This window comes from Sturnira hondurensis, unplaced genomic scaffold, assembly GCF_014824575.4.
Source record: "Sturnira hondurensis isolate 20B ecotype Veracruz unplaced genomic scaffold, ASM1482457v3 Scaffold0020237, whole genome shotgun sequence".
NCBI classification, from domain to species: domain Eukaryota; kingdom Metazoa; phylum Chordata; class Mammalia; order Chiroptera; family Phyllostomidae; genus Sturnira; species Sturnira hondurensis.
In genome coordinates this window covers 8,931,132-8,957,506 of record NW_028092868.1, presented here as the reverse complement: position 1 = coordinate 8,957,506, position 26,375 = coordinate 8,931,132, and the positions used below count along the sequence as shown (strand labels likewise).

The 26,375-nt window shown below is 44.1% G+C and overlaps 1 protein-coding gene across 1 annotated transcript in view; it reads right to left on the bottom strand.

Annotated features, from left to right (window-relative positions):
- COL4A3 (collagen type IV alpha 3 chain) overlaps positions 1-26,375 on the bottom strand; it is a 134,014-nt gene that overhangs the window by 40,679 nt on the left and 66,960 nt on the right. The window contains exons 10-28 of the mRNA XM_037029275.1: positions 24,243-24,305; positions 24,077-24,112; positions 21,743-21,784; positions 21,436-21,513; positions 19,767-19,829; positions 19,313-19,372; positions 18,063-18,107; positions 17,728-17,781; positions 16,767-16,808; positions 14,904-14,988; positions 13,672-13,707; positions 11,861-12,025; positions 9,283-9,375; positions 8,705-8,800; positions 5,522-5,592; positions 4,608-4,790; positions 2,856-3,024; positions 910-1,002; positions 176-280 (exon numbers count right to left, since the gene is read on the bottom strand). Coding sequence (XP_036885170.1) covers positions 176-280; positions 910-1,002; positions 2,856-3,024; positions 4,608-4,790; positions 5,522-5,592; positions 8,705-8,800; positions 9,283-9,375; positions 11,861-12,025; positions 13,672-13,707; positions 14,904-14,988; positions 16,767-16,808; positions 17,728-17,781; positions 18,063-18,107; positions 19,313-19,372; positions 19,767-19,829; positions 21,436-21,513; positions 21,743-21,784; positions 24,077-24,112; positions 24,243-24,305 — 1,579 coding nt within the window. The remainder of the gene's footprint in view (positions 1-175; positions 281-909; positions 1,003-2,855; positions 3,025-4,607; positions 4,791-5,521; positions 5,593-8,704; positions 8,801-9,282; positions 9,376-11,860; positions 12,026-13,671; positions 13,708-14,903; positions 14,989-16,766; positions 16,809-17,727; positions 17,782-18,062; positions 18,108-19,312; positions 19,373-19,766; positions 19,830-21,435; positions 21,514-21,742; positions 21,785-24,076; positions 24,113-24,242; positions 24,306-26,375) is intronic.

Below are 26,375 nucleotides of genomic sequence, written 5' to 3'. Positions count from 1 at the left end.
CAAAGTGAATTAAGCCTTTTCACCTAATGTTATTGTAAGACATTTCCCCCCATTTAAGCCTGATGGAAAACATCGCTTTCAAGGACATTAGGGATATTTCTCATGGTGTGCATTATATATATTTATAGTTTCTATGTGCCCACAAGGGACCTATGTGTTAAGTTTGTTAACTTACCCTTGGGTCCAGGAGGCCCGGGGAATCCAACTCCTGGAATTCCTGGATCGCCGTCAGGCCCAGGAGCACCTGGGTCACCATACTGTCCTTCGGGTCCAGGGAAACCTTAACAACACATCCACATCCACGTGAGCAGCCTTCCTTTATGTTGCCCGAACACCGAATGCCTACGTTTCCATGTCATCCCAGGCAGGTTTGGGTGTTGAGAAATAACCTTTACCATAACCCTGACCTCCTCTCCATTACTATCCAATGGACTAGTCACTAGGAACTGCAAATAATTTGGAAAATATAATTAAACTCTTAAAAAGAAATATCCTAGCTATTCTGAATTATATACATTTCCCTCCATGCATGCAAAATGAAGTTTTAGATCATATTGCCAAAGAAGTTAAGTTTTCCAGTGAATACGCGGCGGGCGCTGCAGTAACCATGGGTAACCATTCCTTGCTCCTCTACCCAAAACCATGAGGAGTGTTCCTCCGCCAGTTCTTCTAAAGTGACTATATCAAATTCTCTTTCGGAATCAGAAGTACCAATGGGAATCACCTGGACAGCTTCAAAGGACAACAGCAAGTCCCCTGCCTGTTGGCTGGTTCTCTGACAAAAATGGCCTGTGCTTGCTTTGGGAGCCAATGAATGTATTTTTTCCTTAAAGTGGGGACAGTGTTGTTCCAGGAAAGTCAGGGTGCCATCGGATGCTGTGCACCAGGCTTGGCCAAGGGGATGCTCACCAGGTGGACCTTGGGGGCCGGCACAGCCTGGGGGCCCTGGAGGTCCTGGGGGCCCAGGGACGGGAGTTGCAACACCAACTTCTCCCCTAGGACCTTAAAAAAATCATGATCATGAGATTAGTGTGCATACTGAAGCTTTTCTTGGTTCAGAAAGAAAATACAGTATATATAATATATGACACGATAACGAAGACTTTACAGACATATTCCAAGGAATCTGAAAAACTGCGCCTGTTTACATTGACTCCAAAATGGGCTTCCAGATGACCCGCCCAAACAAGTTTTCTTATTCTATTGACAAATATTTATAAGCCCCTGTTGTTAACTAAACCTCATTTTAATTAATAGCCCAACACACTGGTTCACGGGAAAGGAGCCTGTTCTAAAAGTAATTAACAATGTAAATTCTGCTTCAGTATTGATGAATACTGGTAGGATGCTTGTCGATTGGGTGACTGGTTATGACAGGAAGGCAGAGTAGTGTATTGCACACGCCGTGAAATGGAGCTGATCTGGACTTGAATCCCGGCCTCGCAACCTTTGGAGGGTCTGGGAGGTGGGGCGTATCTAACCTCCCCAACAGGGTCCTCATGTGTTGCTGTGGAAACGATGCCTATGCTGCTGGTTAAGATCTGAGCTGGCGTTCTAACTACAGTGGCCAATATTAAAAACACATTAGTGACTAGTATTGTATATACGAGTGTTATACGAAAATCGGATGATAATATATTTTGAGACATTGGAGCCCTTCACTAAAGATCCAGGGTTAGAGCAGAAGAGGGTTTGAAGATGGATTACGAGACGATTGAGCCAGCTTTCCCCGTCCGGGGCCACACAGGAGAGAATTTCGGCTTTGCGCCCAGGTCTCTGGCACAACCGTTCACCTCTGCCGTCAGAGCGTGACAGCAGCCGGGGAGAGTGTGTTAGTGAGCTCTGGGGCTGTCTGCCAGTGACACTTTCTCCGCGGACACCGAAACCCGAATTTCACGGAATTTTCACATGTCACAAAATAGTGTTCAAAAGTTTGTCCCAATCATTTAAGAAAAAGCATTCTTAGGTTTTGGACCACACATAAGTAAGTGGTAAGGTAGATTTGGACAGCATCCTTGAAAGTGAGGCACAGGGAAGAATGCATTGCACAGATAACCATAAAATAAGCTGTACATACATGCGTGGACAGACTTGCATGCATGCAATTTATACGTGAATACTCTGGGGATGACCACTCAAAACTTTTTATCCAGCGAGGGATGCTATAGAAAGATTAGGAGACCACTGGATCGTTGGGTTCACCCTTCACAGTGATGTAAGGAGGAAAGCTTGGCCAGGGTAGTGTTACTTATTTAGAACTGTCAGTAACATGCACTTCTCGTATTCCATCTCGTTCTCCACCACAGAGAAACACCGAGGATCGGATCCCTCCTGAATCCAGCCACTCTGATGGGTACATACGGATCCCAAAGTTACTGTGCGCCTAAAACTATTGTGAGACAAGTTTTCTTCATTTGTCTCGGCTGCTTTCCAGTTTTCTTTATAAATGGCTCACTACATTATGAATCAAGATGGATAAATCTGCAATAACATTGGTGGACCCTTAAAACCTAGAAGAAGCATCTCAAGATCAAGTTCATAGGGTTTTGCCTCCCCTTTGTTTACAGTAACCAACTTCCACTCATCCCTTAGGGTCTATTCATTCCATATACTTACTATGTCAGTAATGGATATAGATTGTCCTTGGAAATTTTAGCTGAATTGCTCAGTAACAGGAAATAATAGGTTTTTCTCTAAAATGTCCTATATGTTCTTTCCAACTATCTATGGGTTGGCATGTTCTACTTATTAGAATGAGTTCCTATATATCCACTGGTCTTCAGGGGGCTCCCCTGGCCCTAGGAATGACCAGCCCACTCCCCAGGAAAACAGGACTGGAAAGAAAACTAACCAACCGGCTTCTCCAGGTGGTCCACGGGTTCCAGGAACTCCTTGGGCACCCTTTGGACCAGGCTCTCCCCGCTGTCCGTAGCCTGGTGGGCCCGCTGGTCCTGCGGGTCCTGGGGGCCCAGGGATGCCAGGACCCCCTGGAGGACCCTGGTCCCCCTTCTCACCACGGAGGGCCTGTGGCAACAGGAACACGGTTGGACACTTCATCAAGGTGTTTCCTCCCACAGGGTCACATCACCATGAACGCAGATGCCCTTAGGCAGCACTGAGAAGGTGCTGAGTTAAAAAGCAGTTGCCGCCTGTAGTAGATCATCACTAGGATGAGGGTGCTCTACGGTTTCGTGCCCTTTGGTATCCAGCCACATTCCATTCACTTGGAACTCTGTAGAGACGCCCTACAGCGGGTTGCTGCCCACGCGGTAACAGACCCTCAGACGTGGCTCAGATCAGCCAGCAGTTCAAAAGGAAGTGACATTCATGTTAATAGTACATTTCTAAAATCAAGCCAGGACAGCAAACTTTTATTTCCCTTACAAAAGAGATACACGATCTGTATTAATATTTTTCTTATGAAATATCTCTTTAAAATAGTTTGTAGGTTATAACATTGAAAATCAATGGAATGTTTTAAAGAAGTTGAATTTGACAACTTCCTCCCCAACATGGACTGAATTTTGCATTGTTTGGTATCTACACGTGGCTAAGTGGTCCTTGTCCCTCTTTTAAAATGACAGGGCGAAGGCCCGACAGATCAGCTCCCTGGTTTTCTCACTTTCTGGAACATCTCTACCAGACAGAGAGAATGAAGGAACTGGGAAGATGCAAGTGGCATACGGGAGCATCCCATGAACTCTGTTAATACCGCAGCCAAAGTGTCCTGGACTCCGCCCTCTACTGGACTCCGCCCCTCTACTGGACTCCGCCCCTCTACTGGACCCCGCCCCTCTACAAAGCGCGCTACCATGCTGTGGACAGCCTACTGGCTCACCAAGGCTCTGCCAATGGCTCCCATCCAGAAAAGGGCTCTGGTGTCCCAAAGGTTCAGGAAAGACCACATACCGTATCCACCTTCGGGAGTCACAATTCATATTCTGACATTAAGGGACGTGCACATGAACCTTTAGATCTGTTTGCCCAGTTTCCTTCTTTGAGGTGGGACCCTTTTAACTGGCTGACACGGATTCACCCTGGGAAAGGCTGGCCTGCCACAGGCCAGGCTGGCTGGGCTACCGCCTTCTGAGCTTCCTGGTAGGAATCTCTCAAACGAACCAGTGAGAGAGTCTATCTTATGCAAAGAGATCAGACTCACATAAGCTTAAATAATGTCAATGACAAAACATTTGATCTCTTTATTTGACTGCTCTATACCTAACTATTCAGTCCTTTCATGCATTTATTTTTACTGTAAAGAATAAACATTGCCCCTAAACTACCCACTAAAACTTCCCATTGGTAATCATTTTCTGAATTTCTTATAAATTCATTTGGCACAAATGTGAAATTGTAACTCATGTATGAGTCAAGGTTATTACCATGGAGAATTTTAATTGCCCTAAAAAAAATCCATTGAGTGTTACCTGTTTTGTCAAAACACAATAAACACACGCTCTGGTTTGAAGACACCTCATTCTGCAGGTAGGGGGAAGAACGTGCTGAGTGCCCAACAGGTTTTTTTGAAAGAAAATCACCTTATGTCTTAACTTTAGAGCATGCCACTTGTAGGGAGAGTAATTTGGAAAAAGTTACTAGATACTGACCGGCTCGCCTTTGGTTCCTGGTGGTCCCTGTACTCCAGCGGTCCCAGGAGTGCCATCCAGGCCTCTTAGTCCAGGCTGCCCGCTGGGCCCCGGATCCCCCGGGTCACCTACTTGTCCAACTGGCTGGGGTGCTTCACCTTTTTCTCCTTTAAGCCCTGGGTCACCCTGAGCACCCGGAAATCCCTAGGGTGGCATAGAAATGAGTCTGCGTTGCTGTTGGGTAGAGTCGTTTTGGTCAATCTCAAAAAAAAAATCTCAACAAAAACTTTTTAATTTGAATGGAACATATATAGATTTTTAGACAATGCAACACACACCAATAATGTAATACAATATGATACACATACAAATGATACAATAATCATAATTCAGATTATGTTAGAATATTCAGATTATGTTAGAATATCAGATGCATTAACATGCATCTCTAGATAATTTGATTTACATAAATACAGTTATCCACATATAACTTTCTGATTCACTATGATAATCAAAATTTAAATTTTTAACAACTCCCTTGAGGCATAATTTAAATACCATAAAATATGTCCTTCGTAAGAACACAATTCAATGACTTTTAAAATAAATGTGTACATTTATGCTACAATCACCCCATTCAGTGTAAAACATTTTTATCACTCCCCCAAATTCCCGCAAACCCATCCGCAGTCAATCCCGATTCTCAACCTCCTCCCCAAGCCACCACTCATTTCCCTCCTGTCTCTGACATCCCTTTAAATTCACTAATTCATTCACACATTGTTCATTCCATCATTCAATCGACAAGTGTCTGGCAAGTGCCCGTGCTTTGCCAGGCACCAAACCGATAACCTAGGTGTGGTACAACTGTATTGCCAGATTGAGTGCTCCGCTCTCCCACCTGAAAGTAAAGCTTCAAAACCATGGAATCTTACTGGAAATCCTGGGAGACCCGCACTTCCTGGGGACCCCGGGCTTCCTTTACTGCCGGCTGCCCCTCGTTCTCCTGAAAAGCAATGAATCGGTAACTGCTCATCGGACACCAACTCTGAGCAGTGAGGGTGACGTGGTGTGTGAAAAAGATCAATGTCTTTTTCCTGGGCAAAGAAAGACAACTTCTAGCTCAAAACATGAGGTGTGAGAAGAGAACGGGAGAAAATCACTCGACGAAGAGAAAATGTAAACAGCACAAGAACTCAAAAATTGTAGCTTCCTGAGATTCTTGTCTTTATAATTTTAAAGACACATTTTTTATGGTGATAATATGAGCTCATTGTAAAAAAGTTCAGCTCATTAAAATCACCCATAAATCTACCACCAGACGACAGGATTTGCTACAATTTTCACGTGTATTACTCATAGAATTTTATAGCCATAAATGCACTAAACAAATATGTATTTATAACTGATAAATGAATAAATATAGATTTATAGCCTCACTTAAATGGGTACATAGTAGCCTGTTGTGTGTGGACAATCATTTACCCAGCTGACGGCTATTTTTAGGCATTTAGACTGTTTTTTCAACTTTGGCTACTGTAAACAATGCTAGGATGAATATCCCTGGATGTTTATCAGTACCTCTCCAAATGTATCCAATTATTTTCTTTACAATAAATTCCTAAATGTTCAACGGCAGGGTCAAAGGGCACAAACTTTTCTGAGGCTTTGGATCTCTGCTGCCAAACTGCATTCGCTGCACAATTTTAGACTCACTATAGGTACGTCAGCATCTCTGTAAACATGATTGCTTTAGAGGATCTTTTGAATGAATCGCAGGTCCGTTTATGAACAAAATGTTCAGATCTTATTTTGCAAGATGTGAGCCAGGATATATATATGTTTTGACAGAAATCTGAATGGTTTTACTGCATGCGCGTGTGTGCGTGTGTGTGTGTGTGTGTGTGTGTGTGTGTTTTTCAAGCTCTACACTGTGCCTGTCACGTGCCAGTGCAGGGGAAACAGGAAAGCACAGCAGGGCAGCCAGGTGCTCGGCAGCAGGGAGCTGCTCAACCCTGCACCAGAGGTCACTCAAGGGCAAAGCAGGAAAATAATGATCGCTTTCCTTTTATCTCTTCCCTCCCTTCTTCCTCCCTTTTAATTTTTTGTTTCAATAGAACATTCCCCAGAGACTTGGGCACTGAAGAGCTGCCCTGTGAAGAACCACGCCCCCTGCCCTTTGCCCCTTCTTTCCCCTGAGGACTGTCTCGGGGAGTCAGAGGGCAGCGATCACGAAGTCACTAAGGTGTTGATAAAGTTTGGGAGAGGAAACAAACAAGGGAACAAAACAGAACGAGAGGCATGGAAACAAGAACAGACTGACAGCAATCAGAGGATGGGGGGAGGGGGACCAGGAGGGAAGGAAGGGGAAGGAGCTAAGCAAGGAACATGCACGAATGACCCATGAACATAGACAACAGGGTGGGGATTGACTGTGGGAGCAGGGGCTGGGACAGGCAGAGGAGAGCAAACAGGCAAAAATTGGGACAACTCTAATAAAACACTAATACAACAAACAAAGATGCAGGTAGGGCTTGAGAGTGACACAACGCGTGTGCTCTGCTGGTTGTCCATGGTGCCCACAGCTGCCTCCATTAGCCTGCTTTCCTTGGGCGGAGCACCAGCTTCCCCCAAGACCCCCGGGCCATTGACAATGTCTACTGGACGGTGGTAACATGCACACACCCTGTTACGTATGTTGGCAGGTAGCTTTTGCATTAACTCCCCTTCAGGGCTGCCTTGGTTCAGCAATGGAGGGATGCAGTGTAGAGGGAAAGGCCTGCCTCTGGAGGAGGCTGACGGGACTTGAGTCCAGGCTCCCAGCACTCACTAGCTATGTCATCGTATGCCTCAACATGCTCATCTGTCAAATGGGGCTAAGATAGCACTTACCTCTAGGGCTGATGAGCAAGGAGTGGAGGCCTAGATGGCACGTCAGCACCTAGCACAGCGCCTCACACACTGACCAAGGGCTCCATAACTTGAGCTCTTACTACTTAATGGTAAATAATTTGATAACGATGTCTAAAGACCAAGGCTGAACCAGGAGCGTGTGTGGGACCATGGGAGACACCCTGGGTAGCCAGGCGAGGGGCACAAAAGGTAGAGAAGACCAACTAACATAGATTTTTTTCTGTTCCAAGGTTTTGTCCGCAGCCAGTTCTGCGAAGGCCAGCAGAGGCAGGGGCAGCCTGGAGCAACAGTGTTGGGGTAGAGGGTCCTGGTTTGGCAGAGGGTGACAAGTGAAGTGACATATGCTTTATTTAGTCCTCCTTCAAAAATTGATGGCTAATATTTTTTTTAAATACAAAATTTTTAGATAAAAATTCCAATTTCTTTCTTTTTATGAAACTGGGAAGATTTATTAACCAATTAACAATAGGCTGGAGTTGAGTGTCTGAAGGCCCCTTTTAATGCGCCCTCCAGTTTACCACACTCCCTACTACTCTCTATTGTCCCCCGCACGGAAGCCAGTGGTGTTCAATTAGTCCTCACCTAATGTCTTTGATAGGTTCTGGGAACTGCGGTGAAATGACATGGGTGATTTGATCAAAGTTTTACCTAGACTAATCGATATGAGCAAGAATTAAGTTCCTATGGCATCTCATCAATGTTAAAATGAAATGATGTTGAATGAAATGACATTATTTGAGGACCTGTTATACTTTTCTATTGTGCTTGTATCCCTAAAAATGTGAAATAGTGCATACACCCTTAATTCTATCAAAAGTGGGAATATGAACCAATGAACAGAGAAGGGTGGTGTCTTTCAAGAAAAAACGAGGAAAGAGCTCATTTGTTTGTGGAAGAAAAAAGCGGCAGGTGGTTAGTTCGGTTGCTTCAGTCCTCCGAATTTCCTGCTGGTTGGCCCCTTGGGAGATTCTGAGTTTACAATGCCGGGATAACACAGTACTTTGCTACAGTTCAGCAACTGAAATGAAACGGGGAAATGCCAGCTTTTATGTGACTTTGTCTTACTGTATGTTAACAGTATGTTTGGGGGCAATCTCCCTCTGAGTTCACGCAAACCACATCCAGTAGTCCGCTGTCCTTTTCCATCCCCCAGTGAGTGGAGCGTTTTGTACCTGCAAACATACTTGTTTGCAAATAGTCTGTACCTGGGACTCCTTTCATGCCATCTAACCCCGGCGGTCCTGGGGCGCCCGGAGGCCCTGGGACAGAAGGACACTCTGTGCACGAGAGGCCTGGTTCCCCTGCAACAAAAGCACGCTCGTGTTACTCACACACCCGCACCACAGCTGCAGAAAGGACGGTTTCCAGACGCTCCGTCCCTTCTCACACTGGACGCTTTTCTCATGGAGCGAAAACCATGTAGGAAATTGCCCATACTAATAAAAAATCATTCATCTGTTGTCACTGCTTACTTTGTCGATCTGAGGTTCTCAGTGTTCTTAGAAAACCCTGAGTTTAATGTAAAATGGCTAGTATTTTTTCAGTGTTTCTCTCTTTGAGGGTGGGAGATAACTCACATTCTAGGAATAGCCCATGGTCTATTGCATGGGTGGTAGATACATGAATGATTGACAGATAAAGCAAGGCTGAGCTAATGCTTTTGGAAAAGAAGCTGTCCTTGACTGTTGTTTGGGATTATTACTGTCCTGTGGGGCAAATCAGTGACTAGCATGGTGATGAGAGCGGCTTATTCTAACAGAACAACACTGTTGATTGAACTCACCTTTGTGCCCATCGACACCTGGGATTCCTGGAGGCCCCACCTGGCCGGGAGGTCCAACTTCCCCAGGTAGGCCTTTGCAAAAAACGATGCCACCTACAAAAAGACAATGCCAAAGCTGTTTTTTTTTTTAAATTTCTTTAAGTACTTTCATTTCCAATTGTCAAGTGTTTTAGTAATATGGATTATTTTATATTCATTCCCCCTCACCCCTGAATTTGTTTTGGAAGCTGAGTCCTTTGAAGGTGACCCGCAACATACAAGGCTGAAGTGTGTGGACCAGCTTTTCCTTCTACATCACCTGCGTGCGGTGCTTTCTGATACTGAGGTGCTGGTTCCTTGAAAACTCACCGGATGGTGTTTCTCATCACACAAGCAACCCACGTTTTCTTATTACGTTAGTTCCAGTTATTCCAAGATTTTCCCTTTGGCATTTTTAGGCAAAGGGTCAAATCTTATTCTTCTGTGCACGTTGAATCTTCCTGATACATAGTAGATGCTTAGCGCATACAGAGGGAAAAAGTTCTGACTCAGGACGTCAACGTCTTTCCTCCTCGTGGCTGGTTCACATCGACTGAGTTTGTTGTTTTCTTAAAGCAGCTCTCCAGGAAAGCGCTTCCCAGGCTTCCACACATTATCTGTTACTAAATGTTACAATGGACAGCCAGCTACTTCTCTAATGTTCTGGAGCCTAGTTTTCGGTCTTGCCATTTCAAATGTAAGTGGAAGGCAAAGCTGATAAAACTAAATATTTAACAATGGCACCTATAGCTGCCCCAAATTTCACTGTGACAAAGCAACAGTGGGAACATTTAACCCCGTTGGCCCCTGGGGTGCGTTACATTGTGTCTGCTCCATTGTGAAAAGGACGCCCACTTTGTTATTCAGTTCTCTGTCTTTAAGATGACCGCACAGTTAGTTTTAGACAGTAAAATCCAATGTCATTTTTACACTTCATGAAGACTTCTATACACACTTACCATTTATACATGTGTATATACTTACACATGTTCGTACTCTCTTCATACTTCAGTCAACAAATTATTTTGTACTTAGAATGTTCCAACCCCTGAGTGACATGATGGGACTTGAAAGAGCAAACAAGACACAGTCCCTGACCTCAAGGAGCTTTGGTTCTTAGAGAGAAAACTGACAAAGCCAAGGCAATGTGACACATTCCACAATCATGCTACACAGGAGTTGTGACAGGGTGTGGGCTTGGTGAGAACTTTCTGCAGGACTTGGATGTGAAGCTGCAACTGGACGGACAGGCAGGCAGGCATTGCTGAGACAAGAGAAGAAAGCAAACCAGGGTGGTCGCCAAGGGGAGAAGGGTGGTACCTAGGGCCCGAGGCTGACTTTAGCATCCATTAGGTACAAGAAGTGTGTGATGATCAAGTTTGTCGTCAATAAAATGAGGACACAACCCACAACTGGAGAAAGACTTGGAGGACTAGAAATTGTTAAAATCCCTAACACGTAGTAAGAGTTTTATTTCAGTTTTGTTTTGCTTTGTTTTCCATATAGGTCTACATCATAACTTATCAGTTTTGTTCTTGGACATTATATCTTTTTATTAATAGGATAATTTCTTAAATTGCTATTGGCCTAAAGAATTGCTTTTGTTTTTTAAAATATTGCTCACATAACCAGACACTTAACTGAATTATCTTAGTAGTAATAAGAGTCTCCCAGATTATTCTTTTCGTTTTTCTATGTTTGTAATCATACTGTCTATAAATTTTTAAAAAGTCTCTTTTCTTTAAATAAAAGTCTCTGACACACAGAAGATTTCTTAAGGCTATTCGGAGAGTTGAGAATAAATCACAAGTCCCCCCCCAACCCCCCCGCCAGGCACCTGCCTGGATATTTGAAATAGAAGGAGTGACCTGTGTTTTCATAGGTTCCGTGCAGCTATCAGACAACATAGAATGCTAAGTGGCTTTTGGGAGAGATGGGGAGGAATGGACACTTGCATCAGAACCTCTGGGTACCACTTCCGGTCCTGTGGCCTCTGACCCACTTCCCGTGGCAGCATTTGCCTCGTTCCCAGACTGCCCATCTTGGCCTGGGGCTTCCCTGCTGATGCCTAAGCACGAGATGCCCAGGGAGCTGGGCAGACACAGCCTGGGGTGTGCGTGGGGGGGTGAGTCCAGTCCTGGGGGAGCACATCTTTGACCATGAGAAAGAGGAGCTTGCCTCTTTCTCCCCAGGGACGGATTATTCCGAGACAAAGTTACACAGCTTCTTGGAAGACAGTCCCCAGGGACTGCACAAGCAGTTGCCCTTGGCCTAGGCCAACTTGATAACTGTCACTCCTTCCCTGCCTTCCGACTCTTGGCCCTGCCTCCTACTCTGCCCTGTGTGGGGACTCAGGGGAGTGCTTTGCTGCCCATGCAAAGCCGTAGTTCCTCCGCAGCTGTTGTGCAGAAGGCTGATAAACTGGAACACCAGTGGAGAGGGGACCCCTAAGGTCTGCACACAGCAGTGGCCAATCTCCAAGTCAGGGCCACTGCCTGCAGGCTGCACACATGTGTTGCTGGGCAGTACACACAAAACAAGGCCCCTTAGGCATCTTTACCTGGTGGTCCTGGGGGTCCTGGGGGCCCTGGAGGGCCTGGTGAACCGGGACAACCCAGGGACCCGGGAGGCCCCACTGCACTCTTCCCTGGGGGTCCTTGCTCCCCTTTCCTTCCTTTCATGCCCGGTGGTCCTGGGGCTCCTCTGAGGCCGGGCTTTGATGGCCCTTGGGAAAGAAGAATCATTTTACTATAGTTTAATTATAATAAATAAATATGAATGGTCGTTATATTACAGCTTACTATAGTTTTTTCCTAATAATATATTACTTTTCAGTTGCAAAATGTGATGCATTCTGATGGATAGACGTTGCAGCATTGAAAGGTAGGACATGAAAAGGGAGTTAATTCACTTCCGTCATCTGTGACCTTGTTAAATTATCACCGAGCAGCAGCGCCCTGAACGCGCCGTTCCCATGAGATCATTTACGTCATTTACGACAAGAAACTGAAACAGCGCTTGGGGTGCACAGTAGTCTTTTTATTTAAAAGTGCTTCATGAGCAATTCCTCAAGATACGCTGTTTTGTGGATTTTTAAATTAGGGACTCTAGGGTGCCTACTTTGGGTACCCCAAAGAGGAAAGAGAGGAAGTTCTGATGGGACTTTATTCCTGCCCATTGTCTGAGACAGGAAGGGGCGTGGGGGCCGGGAGGAGGCACGTCCTGGGAGAGAAGTCGGGCCCAGCACTGCAAAGCCGGGTTCCTGCGTCTCTCCTAAAATGATGAGGACGTGAGGGGGGGCAGCCCCGAATCTCTGTCTCAGAAACAGTTTAACTGTTTAGAAGGGAGCCCCTCCTCAGCGAGGGGCTGAGAAACAAGCAAGGGTAACGTCTGAATATTTCTGATTATTGAGCAGAAGGATGTTGGCATTAAGGTAAATGCCTCTGATTGACACTGTTTCAGAGCTTTGAATTTTTCCCTCATTGGCCCGTTCATTGCGTAGGGGCCTGGCAGGTAGAAGAAGTCTTCTGTAATCTTTGGGTTGACCTCTAACGTATCCTTTTTCCCCACTGAAACTTCAAGAGGTATACACACTGTTAGCACTTGGATGTATATCTTTTTATGTGTATGAAAGCACACATAATATTTGTCCATTCATCTGTTTTTTACAATGGAATTGTAATATACCTATAGTTCTGCAATCTGCTTAATTTTAATTCACTTCCTTCATTATGAAATAGCTTAAGTATACAACGTGGGAGAGAGAAAAACATAATGAACGTCAGGGCTTATCAAATATTCGCTACTTTTTCTGGGTTTCCTTTCCTTTACAAAATGACACATTGCAGCACCACAGCTATAACTGAGGCCTCTGAGGAAGCATCCTTGATACTGTTTGTCTTCCTTCTTCAACAGGCGACCATGCTCATGACTCACACTTTACGGAATTGTCTATGTATCCACAAACAATGTATTACAAATTTGAAAATGTCACACAAAAACTATAATCTATGAACTCTCATGCAACTTGCAAACTGTCATTTTTAACCAACCTAACTACTATCAAACTAGTGTTTTCTATCTCCGCGCCTCCTCTGAGTTTCAAGGCTTCTGCTCGAACACCCAGGTTGCTGTCTTACACTTGCAGTGAAAGCCACCGGGAAGTAAAGTAGAGCATTTCTATAACGTACTACGTTAACTTCCACCCCCTTTTCCATGGTAGGACACAAAGTCCACAAGTAAGACTTTGCAAACACCTTTATGCAATTGATGAAAGGTTTGTCTTATGTAACTAATACAAACTTACAAGAGAACAATGTGTTTTACTTTTTAATAGCATTTCTATTGATACTCCAAGAAATGTGCACATACCAGGCCTTCCAGGGTCTCCGGGAGGGCCACTGGGACCTACGAATGCATAACAGTAATTAATTGCTTACGAAGCTATAAATACTCCCCTCTTCTCATTTTTGAAATCTTGTGACAATAGTATAATAATAATAAATATTTTCCATACTTTCCCCCCATTCTTATAAAGGTAAATATTAGAAAACCCTATTTATTTAGACAAACTGCAGAGAAGAAACTGATCTCAGGTGTCTAATACTCGAAAGTGAATCGTGCTGCCGAATCCTTTGCAAACGGTTCAGCGGAAACTCACAAAGAGCCTGCCCTGTGTCTGTGCTTTGCTGGGATGGTTCAGACACACCAGAACCAAACAGCTGGAATTGTCAAGGGTCTGCGGTTTGGCCTGGTGTCCCACCTCAGATTGCTTCCAGCTTTAACAGTGCCTTAAAAAAAACTGTATGTATGTCTACATGTATCTTTCCGTTTATCTAAACACACTGGGTATTTTTCCTCAAACAAAAATCTCCTTCGCAATCTTGTGGCAATCAGTGATTTGCCTAGACCAAGTGGTTCTCAATCTTGCCACCACACATTGGAATAACCCAAGGAGCATTCCCAACCTGCTACAGCCAGAGCCCAATTAAACTGGGGTCACAAGGGTGGGACCCTGAGGTGGCTGTTACAGGAGAAATGCCAGGGGTTCTAGTTGCAGCCAGAGGTGACAGCAGATGACCTAGACCCCTCTAACCCATCAAAGGGTGTTGAATGTAAGTAAGTGTGCCTCCAGGTCATGGTGCCAGGAATCTGGAAACCAGGACTGCGTCACCTCCTATCGCTATTTGTGTGGGTTTGCTCCAATGCCAGCTATTCAGGCCTCCACGTCCACATTCGCGATCCCACAGAGATGACGGATTTCTTACACTCCCTCAGCCTGCCCTCTGACCGTGTTAGTCTCTGCCTGCCAGACTTGGACTTCCCAGATTCCCACACAAAAGTAACTTAGTTGCCTTCTATGGTATTTTCATACAAAAGTTTCACGTGAAAAGAATTTCAAGTGAAATTTAATAGGAAAATATGGGATTCCACAGGAAGTTTTGTATGAACACTAGGAGACACCAACAAATACCACCATCCATGAAAATTGGGAGACTTCCCTTCTGCCCCTGCTAATTCTGGGTCTGCGAGCACAGGTCATGCTAGTTCGAAAGAAGGGAGGAAACGATGAGCAAGTGCTTGAGGAGGAAATGTGCTCTCACCCGGTGGGCCACGGGCCCCTTTGGGACCTGGTGGGCCTGGAATCCCCTCGTCTCCCTTTTTCTGGTATGCATCATAATATTCTGTCTTAAAGGGAAAAGAAATGAAGAAAGAGAAAGAACAGCTATTTATGGACATTCACCAAATGCAATGACTTCAACGTCTTCATTGTGTCCTCAACTCATAGGCTTATGTGTTAGCAGAAATGGGGTCGTTGTGTGTCAAGGATGGGAAAATTCAAAGGTAAAAGTTGATGTTTCTGGTCTGAAATCATATATGTCATGGGCTTTCAGTTAGACATATGTTTTACGATGTGACCGAGCTCACACACTTACACTCGTAAATGCACGAGCACGCACACAGACACATCTATGTCCATGTGACTATGTCCACAGCAACTAATGCTTCACAAAATAGTGACCTACATTATGACACAGGATCATCTCTTATTCTGTTCTGTTTCACTGTTTACAAATGCTTGTCCTGATGCACTGAATTTATTTGAGAGCATGCTGGGACCTACACATCAAAAAATGCTCCGTCGATTGTTTCTCTCAATTTCAGGACATCCCTGACTGACAGTAATCAGGGACTATTGTTTCTGACATAGTCTGTGGACCGACTTCCGCTCTCCTTCACCAGCTGCGTCCTAAGCAGGACCCCTCTGAAGTTGGGGGTGCTGCAGAGTTACGTTGACTTGAGCACAAGAAAACACACAGGGAGCCCAGAATGCTTAGCATTCCGCTAACATGCAACCAGAAAAGTAGTTTTCACTCACAATCAGTACAGTTGCCTTGAAGAAAAGAAGATGAAAATATAAAAGCTGTTTTTAAAAAACCTCTGTTTTGTATTTTCATGTTTTGCATGGGGCCGACCACTTTGTTGGCTTGCTCGAAGCTGTGGTAACAAGAGCTTTGTAGCTAAGTACTAAGTGTAGAATCACAAAAAAAAAGAATTCATAATAATAACAATAATAGAAATGTAATCATCTCCATCACAAAACCCACAATGACCTTTGCACCCCTGCCAACTATCAGCTGAGTGCTTTCGCCAAAGAGCCCACTTTTATCTTCTCGGAGATGCCCTAGAAGCATTTCAGGACTACACTCATTTAAATCATCTGCTCCTCCTGTAAAGATGCAGATTTCCAGGACCCTCCTCCAGCCACTGAGTTACACTGCCTGGCCTGAGGGGTCTGAGAACTGCATTTACAATAGGACGCTTCCCTGCAGACCATTCTGTCAAACCCACACAACCAAAAACTGGCCGCCCTGCTCTGCACACTGCGTGTGCGAACCGCAGTCTTTGGAAGTAGGAGAGAAACAGATACCAGATCTCAGAGTCTGGGTCCCTCTCATTCCTTCCTCAAGCTGCACAGTCACAGAATATAGAATGGGGTCACCCTGCAGTCAGGAGCTGACAGCCATCAATTCCATGTCCTTGATGGTGAGGGGGGACTGCCTGCTGAGACAGAGATTGGCTGTGGTCAGCGGTGTTTGCTGGCCCTGCATTAAGGTGGTGGAGCCAGCTCCCTCTCCCCTGGGCGACCAGCAGTCCTTGTACTCTGGACACAGGATCTCCTTGGCCCCGGTCCGATTAGACACAGGTTTGCTTCCTCTCCACAGCCCAGAGTGGGCACCGCTAGTGCATTCCCAGGACCAAACAAGACCAAGAAGAAATAGTTGCCCATTGTCAAAAGGTCAAATAATGAGAGCAGCTATTTTCTTTTTGCCCTGGTTTAATAAAAAGGTAAATACTATAATCTCTATCATAACTATTAATGAGAGATGCTGATTCAAAATTTCCTTGACATCTGGAAGGACTTGATCAAACATGACATGGACATTGTCTTTAATTACACTTACTGGACCACGAAATCCTGGAGGGCCAACGTCCCCTTTCTGCCCCTATGGGGGAAGACGGTTACAAATGATGAGTCCATTCATCAAAAGTATTTATGTACTTGGTATACTTAAAAAGCAAAATGCAGTTAAACAATGAACCAATGTTGTTGTGATACGATGTCCAAACCCCAAGTTGCGGTGGGAGGGACACTGACTTTAGACCCTTTTCCTGGAGGGCCACACCCTGGTGGAGAGTCCTATCAGCAAGGTCCCACGGAAGAAAGTGGCCGTTCTGGCGGCTCTCCAGGTGACTCCCACGCCACCACCTTCAGAGGACGTTCACGTGCGTTCCACACTTCCAACTTGTTGCCCAGATCAGAGGAACAGAGTCACCAGGCTCTGGGGTGCAAGCAGTCCCCAGAGTCCCGACTGTAAACAGCCCCGTTTCTGACCTACTCAAGCGGGCATTTCAGAATTCTACCGGAAGTGGTATTACCATAGGACAAACCTTGAATTTGCACAGGTGCCTACATACGAAAATCATTTGAATATGTCTGTGATATGTTGTTGGAAGAAACAACATGTGGAATATACCCCACAACTAACTGATGATGACCTTTCAGTGTGTAGGGACCCAGCTGGAGATTTGTGGGGCCGCTCAGCCTATGCTTGACCTCCAGTGACCCCGAACTTCCTACAGTTGGGGGCCTTTTCCAACTCCTTCCTCGTGAGGAGCTGAAAGCTCGCTGGTCCTAAGTCAGCCAGTGTCTCCTACATAGAAAAAGTTGAATGTCCTTCCCATCAGGCAGCCCGTCAAGCGTTTAAGTTGTTACATCTCTCATATCTTCTCAAATGTACTCAGGTATTTTAATGAACCCTCATTGCGGATTCTCGTGCCTAGTTCAAGGGTGAGGAGGGAAGAGAGGGTGCAAACCCCAACCAGTTGAAAGAGGCTGGAGACGGGACATGAGGAAGGGATTACCTTAATGCCATCTTCCCCCGCCAACCCAGGCGTGCCTCGGCTGCCTTTGGCTCCCTAGAGAACAGAGCCATGAGAATCGAGAATCGGTCAGAAGACCCGTGAATCGGTTTCTTCCGTGACGAGCAGAACAGTTTGAACTCTCTTTTCTCTCTTTTGAAAAAATAGTGTGTTCAGTTGATGTCTTTTCACAGTATAAAACTATGATTCTCACATGTAATTTTTAAAAAACTATAGGCTTTCGTTTAGTCTATAACTACTCAGTGACTCTCAGACATCCTTCTTCATCGAACAGGACTGACATGCTCACTGTCTCAACAGGCAATCCACACCTTTACCTCTGTGCCGGGGAACCCAGGGGCGCCGTCCTTTCCAGGTTTCCCCTAAACCAGAAACAAAACAAAAGCATGGACTCTAACAGATACAAATAACTTAAACAAGGAAAACTTAGATGATATACTCATCCCCTCTCTCCCTCGGGCAAGAGTGCCTGGCTGAGGCTTCCCACCCTGTTTTTAGAAGGAAACTATTATTGATCACAGAACACCCAAATGTCCCCTCTTGCAGGTAATGCGGAAGCCAGCCAGAATGGGGGGTCAGGGAGAGTCAAAGGAAAAAGGAGAGAAAATTAAGCTAAGCTTAAATTAGAGTTGATACTGTCCATCCAGGTTTGGAAGGAAAATCAGGGAAGCACTGAGTCGAGAAATGGACAAGAAAACTCAGAAAGCAGAAGGTTTCACAGTCAATATATTCATGTGAAGTGTTGGCGATTTCACGAACTCTAGATGTGTGTATGTTTAAACACATGTATAAAAATATGTTGCAGTGTCCAAACACACAGGGCTTTTGGATGAACTATTATGGTTATTTACCCTCTGGTAAAATATAAAAAATCATATTGGTTGAATATTTTTCTTAGAAAGATTATATTTTTCCCAGTATACAATTTTCAGAGTTTAAAAATAATACATGTTTAAATCTTTCCAGAATAGAGCTGGGTGGCAGAGACAGCCACTTCCCTCCTTCCACTTCTCATCATGGTGGGCCCCATTTCCTTTGGGGAATCATCTTCCCCCATCTGTGTGGTTCCCATGGGGCCGTCAGCTGCAGATGCCCCCTGTCCCACTGGCCTGGCCAAGTATGGCACCTTTTCCTCCTGGACACAGTCGCTTTCCCAGAATGAGGCACGTGACCCATCCTGGGCCAATCACAGCGATGCTGCAGGATTTTATGTATGGATGCAGGGAGACACACTCTCTCTCCTTTCATGCAATTACCCTAAAGTTGCCTGTTGCTACATCACGCTCTTTCTCCTCACACCTACTACATAAAAAGTCATTCGGCAAAAGAGACAATGAGGTGAACACGGAGAGGAGCAGAAGAGAAATGGAGAGAGTGCTGCTCATCTGGTTCCAGGCTCTGAAGTCCTTGAAGCCTGTTGAAGCCTTGAACTTCTCATATACTTCAACAAATCAATTTCGCTTCCCAAATTCTTAAACATTTAAAAAATCTAAGCTAGTTTGAGTGGCCATCTTATGCTTGCATTTAAAGAGTCGTAAATGCTGAGTAATATTATATCCCAGTTTACCTGTGGGCCAGGTTCTCCACGGGCACCTTTTTCTGACCCGTAAGAATCTCCAGGTGGTCCCTGTGTTAATGAGACTTATGTCAAATTTTACAAATTATTGAATTTTGACGGACATTGATTTTCATTCACTTTCTCCCTCTGATTATTCTGCTGTATTTAAAAATGTTAAAACGATGGGTCATCTAAGAGGGGAATCTTATTTACGAGTGTCAATTAATTAAAAAACAGGTGCTAAGAAACCAGATGCTGAAAGTAAATTCTCAGATGGGTGACACAGTGCAAGGGTTTCAGCTAGCCGTGGCCGTAAAATAGTTCTAAAGTTTTCATGACCTTGGCGGTCCACTACTATTGGCCTGTAGCTAACATTAAGATTTACAGGTAGATCGCACATCAAAATGCTCACTAAGGTTCCACTTTGTGTTTCAAAGGAGCAACGTGACTCGAAATGACCTACTGAGGGTCCAGGAGGTCCGGCTCTGCCCTGGTCTCCCGTGTCCCCCTTCTCCCCCTTGAGGTCCTGCCAAAACAAGGTAAGGTTGTTACAAACAGACTACGATTTTACTGAAGAAACCTGGAAAAGTCCTCCATCTGTTTAAGATACTGAATTTACAAAATACTTATGTTCCTCCTGTGAACAGGACACATTATCACTTTTCACATTCGAAATTTTATACCTGTGAACCCATCAAACAATATACTTTTTAAAAAGAAAGCATCATTTTGATCCAACTGCATTAAACAAATTTAATTCCTGAATCAGCTTTCTATAGCACAATGACATCGTTTCTAAAGTATTTTGCATTCATGCTTAGCATATTGAAATTATTTTCATTGTAATCAATTGTTTTCTAAGTAAACGTCACAGTGAGGATTTGATTCATGAATCAAGTTTGATTTTGCTTTTATCATATTTTATAGATTATATTTTTTCCAGTGTGTGGCTTCTGTTAAAGGCATTTTTTCAAACTCATTCCCCTTCCCCACCCTCCACCATATCTTCCAGATTAAGATTTTGTCAAGATAAGGTCTTTTTTCCTATCGACTTTTGGTCAATAAAATTTTAAACTTTTAAAATTTTATTTTTGTTAATTACCTCTGGAAAAATCAGTTTTTTTCCCTTTGGGTCAATTTTTCCCATTCTTCAATGTGAATTATTATTTTTATGACATCAAATTTCACTGTGTTTTGTTTTAACTTTTATTTTGAAAATTTCCATTAAAATTATAATGGAGAGTGATGGCTAAGGGTTTTTTTTTTTGGTGTGATGCAAATGTTCTAACTGAATGTGGTAATAGTTGCAAAACTGTATGACTATACAAAAAGCCATTGAATCGTATACTAAGTCAGTTTATGGTATGTGAATTATATCTAATAAAGCTGTTAACATTCATTATTACTAAAACCCACAAACTGAATACTTTAAGAGGGTGAATATTGTGGCATGTGAATTAGATCTCAATCAAGCTGTTATTAAAACACAATTAGAAGTTTATAAGATAAGAATGGTTTATGCTTATTTCTTCGTTCATCCACTAGAAAATGGTTGGCTGCCTCCTGGCTTCACTGTCCCCTCCCAGACATTCAGGACCAACTGAGTGTCTAGGATTGGTGTGTCACACCACGGTTCACTTCTTCTAAGCATTCGGCTCAGCTCCGTACCCTGAAAGCCCATGTTAGTGTCCAAATAAAAGGTACTAGTGTCCTTGGAGAGGAACAAATTGTCCTTTGGGTTATCATGGGACAATAAAAATGTCCCCCATGTTATTATGACACCCTTCCATCCGTATCTTCAGGTCCTCTCTACCCAACTGCATACCTCCAAGCTGCATACCCATTTTGTAATGATTTCCTAAAAATGCTCACTGACTACCCTTTCTGTGTTAGTGCCTATGAGGGGAGCTGAGGGTAAAGGGTGACCAAAACTAGCCCTGGGCTCTACCTTCAAGAATCTTGGAAGTTGCCTGCTTCAGATTTCACATTTTCTGGTTCATGAGTAAAAAATGGGAAGGAATCAGACCAAAAAGCTCAGTGAGACGAGGGGGCTGGGCTTGGATGACAGAACTTAACAAACAAGGTCAGAGAGACGGAAAGGCACAACCCTGGTCACAAAATGCTACAGTTACCGTTCTGTTATCTGGGCCCGTCAGTGTCACGGTCACAGTGCCTGGTGGTCCAGGGGGTCCTCGTAATCCTTTCACACCCTACAGACAAATACACTCAAGAGTTAAAAGCTAAACCACATCCCCTCTGGTGCATCTGAGCTACCTACTTTCCCCCTTTACTGCTTCTGTAAGAAAATAGGGCAAAGGAACGCCTGAGCCACAGCTGATGCCTTGGTTGCTGCCTGGCTTGCTGAACAAAAGGCGAGGCTGGTGCCAGGGGCTGCAGGTACCCTGTCCCCAGACAAGCCGCCGGCCAGGTTTACGTTACCCGCTCTCCTTTTTGTCCGATCACGTTATCGCCCATGTGACCCTGCAAGAAATACAAAACTAAATTATTTTTTAGAAAAGACTATGAATAAGTTGTCTAAACCCTTTGACGTTCTAATATTTGTAACCGAACATTTAGATTTTCATCCCCCTCAAGGTTACAACTGCCATTTTATTTCATCCTAGAATAATGTGTTATTTTAAAATTAAATTATAGTTGATATACAATATTATGTTTCAGGTACATAAGATAGTGATTCTCCATTTATATACCATACAAAGTGATCACCATGATAAGTCTAGTACCTATGTGTCACCATACAAAGTTACACTATTCTTCACTATTCCCAGTGCTGTACATTTTATCTCTCTGTCTTACTTCTTTCTTTCTTTTTTTAGATTTATTTATTTATTTATCTTTAGAGGGGAAGGGAAGGAGAGAGGGAGAGAAATATCAATGTATGGTTGCCTCTCATGGGTCCCCTGCTGGCAACTGGCCTGCAACCCAGGCATGTGCCCTGACTGGGAATCAAACCACGATCGTCTGGTTCACAGGCCCATGCTCAATCCACTGAGCTACACCAGCCAGGACTCTTACTTATTTCATAATGAGAAGTTTGCACCTCATATACCCCTTTACTGTCTTCACCCTGGCCCCCCCACCTCTGTCATGCAGGGGTTTGTTCTCTGTATCTACCAGTCTGTTCCTGTTTTGTTGTTTGTTCATTTGTTTGTTTTTTTAGAATCCATATACAAGTGAAATCATTCAGTGTTTGTCTTTCTCTGACTGACTTATTTCATATAGCAGCCATCACACCGTCAATCAAGGTCCATTCAAGTTGTTACAAATGAAAAGATTTCATCTTTTTTTATTGATGAATAATATTCCATTTACCTCCCCTTCTTTATCCACTTATCTACTGATGGACACCTATGCGGCTTCCGTATCTTGGTGATTATAAACAATGCCGCAGTGAACATGGGGTGCACATATTTCTTGAGTCAGTGTTTTTGTATTCTTTGTATGAATGCTCAGAAATGGAATTGCTGAATCACACAGTAGTTCTATTTAAACTTTTTGAGGAACCTCCGTACTGTTTTCCTCAGTGGTCCCACCAATTTGCAAGCCCACCAACAGTGCACAAGGGTTCCCATTTGTCCACATCCTCAGTGACGACATTGGTTATTTGTTGACTTCTTGATAAGAGCTGTTCTGACAGGCATGAGGCAATAACTCGCTGTGGGTTTGATTTGCATTTCCCCGTTGATTAGTGACAGCGCGCATCTTTTCATATGTCTGCTGTTCAGTACTAACTTCCTGGAGGGGTTCTGCCCGGCTCTACATTTTCTCACTTAGACTAACGACGAGGATCAGAACCTGCCACCCCGAAATGGACCACGTTAGTGTACGCATTTTTGAGTTGGAGACAATTTAGGCATGGAAAATGCAGGAGAAGTCCTCTACCCACCCCTATCTACCCAAAGATGGCACAAATGTCCCTTTGAGGGGTGCCCCCTCTCTCCTCTGCAGTGCCAGTAAGAGGAGGCAACTCTTATCAGTGGAGACACCCTGACTTCAATCTGCATAAACAAACCTACTGGAAAGACCCTTTTCTTCTATTAGTTCCCCCCATGCTTTTACTTTCCCACAACTGATCACCCTTAGAAGCTCAAACCGTTTTCCTTTCTGTTGTCACTTCTCTACAAATTTATCTCCCCTTGTTAAAATAATACACAAACACTTTGGGATTTTCATTTCTGTGCATGTGAAAGAAACCTTTTTCTTCCACTAATTTTTCTTTGTTAGGTTAATTAGCAGGGCCCCAGTCACCGAAACTAACAGAGTAGAGGACCAATCTGTTCCCCCCCTGCCACCAGTAATTGGCCTTGGTAATAGAAACTCACGCACCACCCTGCCTAATGAGTGCACGCATAGCCAGTCATCTTTCACTTAGTAGCACAAGATCAGGATGCATCCCACTGTAAGAATGTACAGGATAAAATGGTGCATGATCCATAGTTATCAGAACTGAGAAACCTATGGACCAGCAATCCAAGCCCTTTTCCTGGTACGGAGCTCCTTACGATTGAATTAGAACTCTTTGTATCATGTCGTTGACGTGCAGGGAGAGGAGGGGGAGAGGGCGGAGCTGCCGGCCATGCTCCCTTCCCTGCGGGGAATCCTGGAAAGCCTGCTGAGTTCCCATCACATACTGGTAGGAATTCTTATGTATTACTTGTGTATTCTGTGTATTCTTCCTGGCAATCAGGCCAGGTTTGGCTTTTATGTTGACTGGGATGTTCTGGCTGATAGGACATAGGAACTATAATTTACCTTAAGTCCTGGAGACCCCATGGTTCCTGGCAAGCCCTAAAAGAAAAAGTCCACAAATTAAAATCATAGTAGGAAATGCACCAAGCCAGAAAACTGTTTATAAATTTTAGCTCTAATTCTTTTCTTAGTTTTATGGTGTCTATAGCAATGGTGACTTCGTACTCACAATGAATCCCGGAGGGCCAGGTGGGCCAACGGGTCCCGGAAAGCCTGGAAGTCCTGGCCAACCCTTTAAATTAAGAGATGAAAGCGTGAATGTACTTGCCATTCACTCTTTGGACCTAAGAACAATGTCCATTAGGTAAGGGCATTAAAATGTTTTCATAAAATCAGAGGAACCCGATGCCTTCCATTTATGGCCCCAGTTAGTTACAAAAGGTGCCCCAAAGAGGTTGCCCAGTGGAACAGGCTGCCAGGACCATCCCAACAATACTAGTTCCAAAAAATTGGCCAAAGCAGTTGCTATACTATAAAAAAAAAAACTTCACAAATTTTGGAAATTTTGCTTCCTTCTCTTTTTCTTTCCTTTTTGGCCGAGGAGGCTCCCACCCTGGGGGCTCTCCTCCCATTCTCCCTCTGTCTCAAATCTTCTTTCCCCAGACAGGAGCATGACTTACTTCTTCTCCCTTTCCTTATTGTGATTCAAATATCACGAGTACCCAGGCCTTCCCTGCACATCAGATCTAAAGCTGCAACTCTCTGGCCCTGATCAGGAAGCTCAGCGGGCCAGAGCGTCATCCCAATACACGAACATTGCAGGTTTGATACCCGGCCAGGACACACAGAGCAACCGAACTAACCAATGCAGAAATCAGTGCAGCCAAAAATCAATGTTTCCTTCTTTCTCTAAAAAGCAATCATAAAATTTTTAAAAATATATTTAAAAAATAAAATAAAGTGCCTCAGTTAGGGTGGCTCAGTGGGTGGGCTGCTGGCCTGTGAACCAAAAGGTTGCTGGTTTGATTCCCATTTGGGGCACGTGCCTGGGTTGTGGACCAGGTCCCCAGTTGGGGGTGTGTAAGAGGCAACCGATAGTTTCTCTTGCACATCTCTTGTACAGTGATGTGTCTCTCCTTCTCTTTCTCCCTCCCTCCTCTTTCTATAAATAAATAAATAAGCAAGCCACAACTCTCCTAACCCAGACATTTCCTATCCCCTGTTTCTGCATTATTTTTCTCCTTGATATTTATTACTACCCCCCCACATCATACACTTGCTAATTTACATTTTCTTTCTTCCGCCCCAACTAGAATGTCAACTCCACTAATGCAAGAATTTTTTAAAGCTATTTTTTGGCTGATTTGTGCCCTGTAGTACCCTAGAGTCTAGAAGGATGCACGGCAAGTAATGGGCATGTAATAAATATTTCTTGTACAAATGGATGTCCCACAGTTCTATCTTTAGCAGTAGCACAGTACAGCCCATAACTGACACTTACTACACATGTAAGGGGTACATCCTTGCCCAGATTGTTACCATCTTCTCTTATTGGGTCCCCTGCCTTAGCATCTGGCCCCTTCGCATTTTCTCAATAAAACCCAAGAGCCTCGATGTTCTGTATCTTCTCAGAAACTAAGGAAGGCCCCTCACTGCATGCTTCTGCAGTTCCGCAGCTTGTCCTCAGTCAGCCCGGCCTGCTGGGTTCAGCAACCTTAACTGACACTCTCAGACTCACGCAGACAGTTGCTAATCTCTACCCTAGAGTTTCTGTATATACTACTGAACAAAGTGAACAGGTTTCTGGTTAATTAGCCTGAAAGTTAGTTCCTGTGACTTATTGGCTACCAGAAGATCTTTTTGAATCACCAAATAAAGCATACAAGCCCTGCCCCGCCCCCCACCGCCCCCTCAATAGTCACATTTCTTTGTAGCCATTCTGGGTCCCCCAGGCTACATGCTCAGAGACCAGAAAGCAGACTATTCAACAGAGAAAGATGCATTTAAGTAAAACCCTGTTATTTACTACCATGCAAATTTTACAGTAGAGCTGTTACTGAACATTACGGTTTTAAATTGTGTTCGATGTACCATACAAACTTAGCCTTGATTCTAACAAATACAGAGGAAGTGGAACCTAACTGCTCCTGGAAGATTCTACCGTAGCTTCAGGAAAGCTTGGGTCACTGAGACTTAAGAAGGGATGAAAAGGCATACGTACAAATCAACTTTTTACATCAGCTTCAGATACTCTCTTATCACAAGGTGAATGTTTTACAACAGAGAAAAGTGGATGTGTAAGTAGAAGACATATGAATGCTATATTTAAAATGTTCTGCCCTGGCTGGTGTAGCTCAGTGGA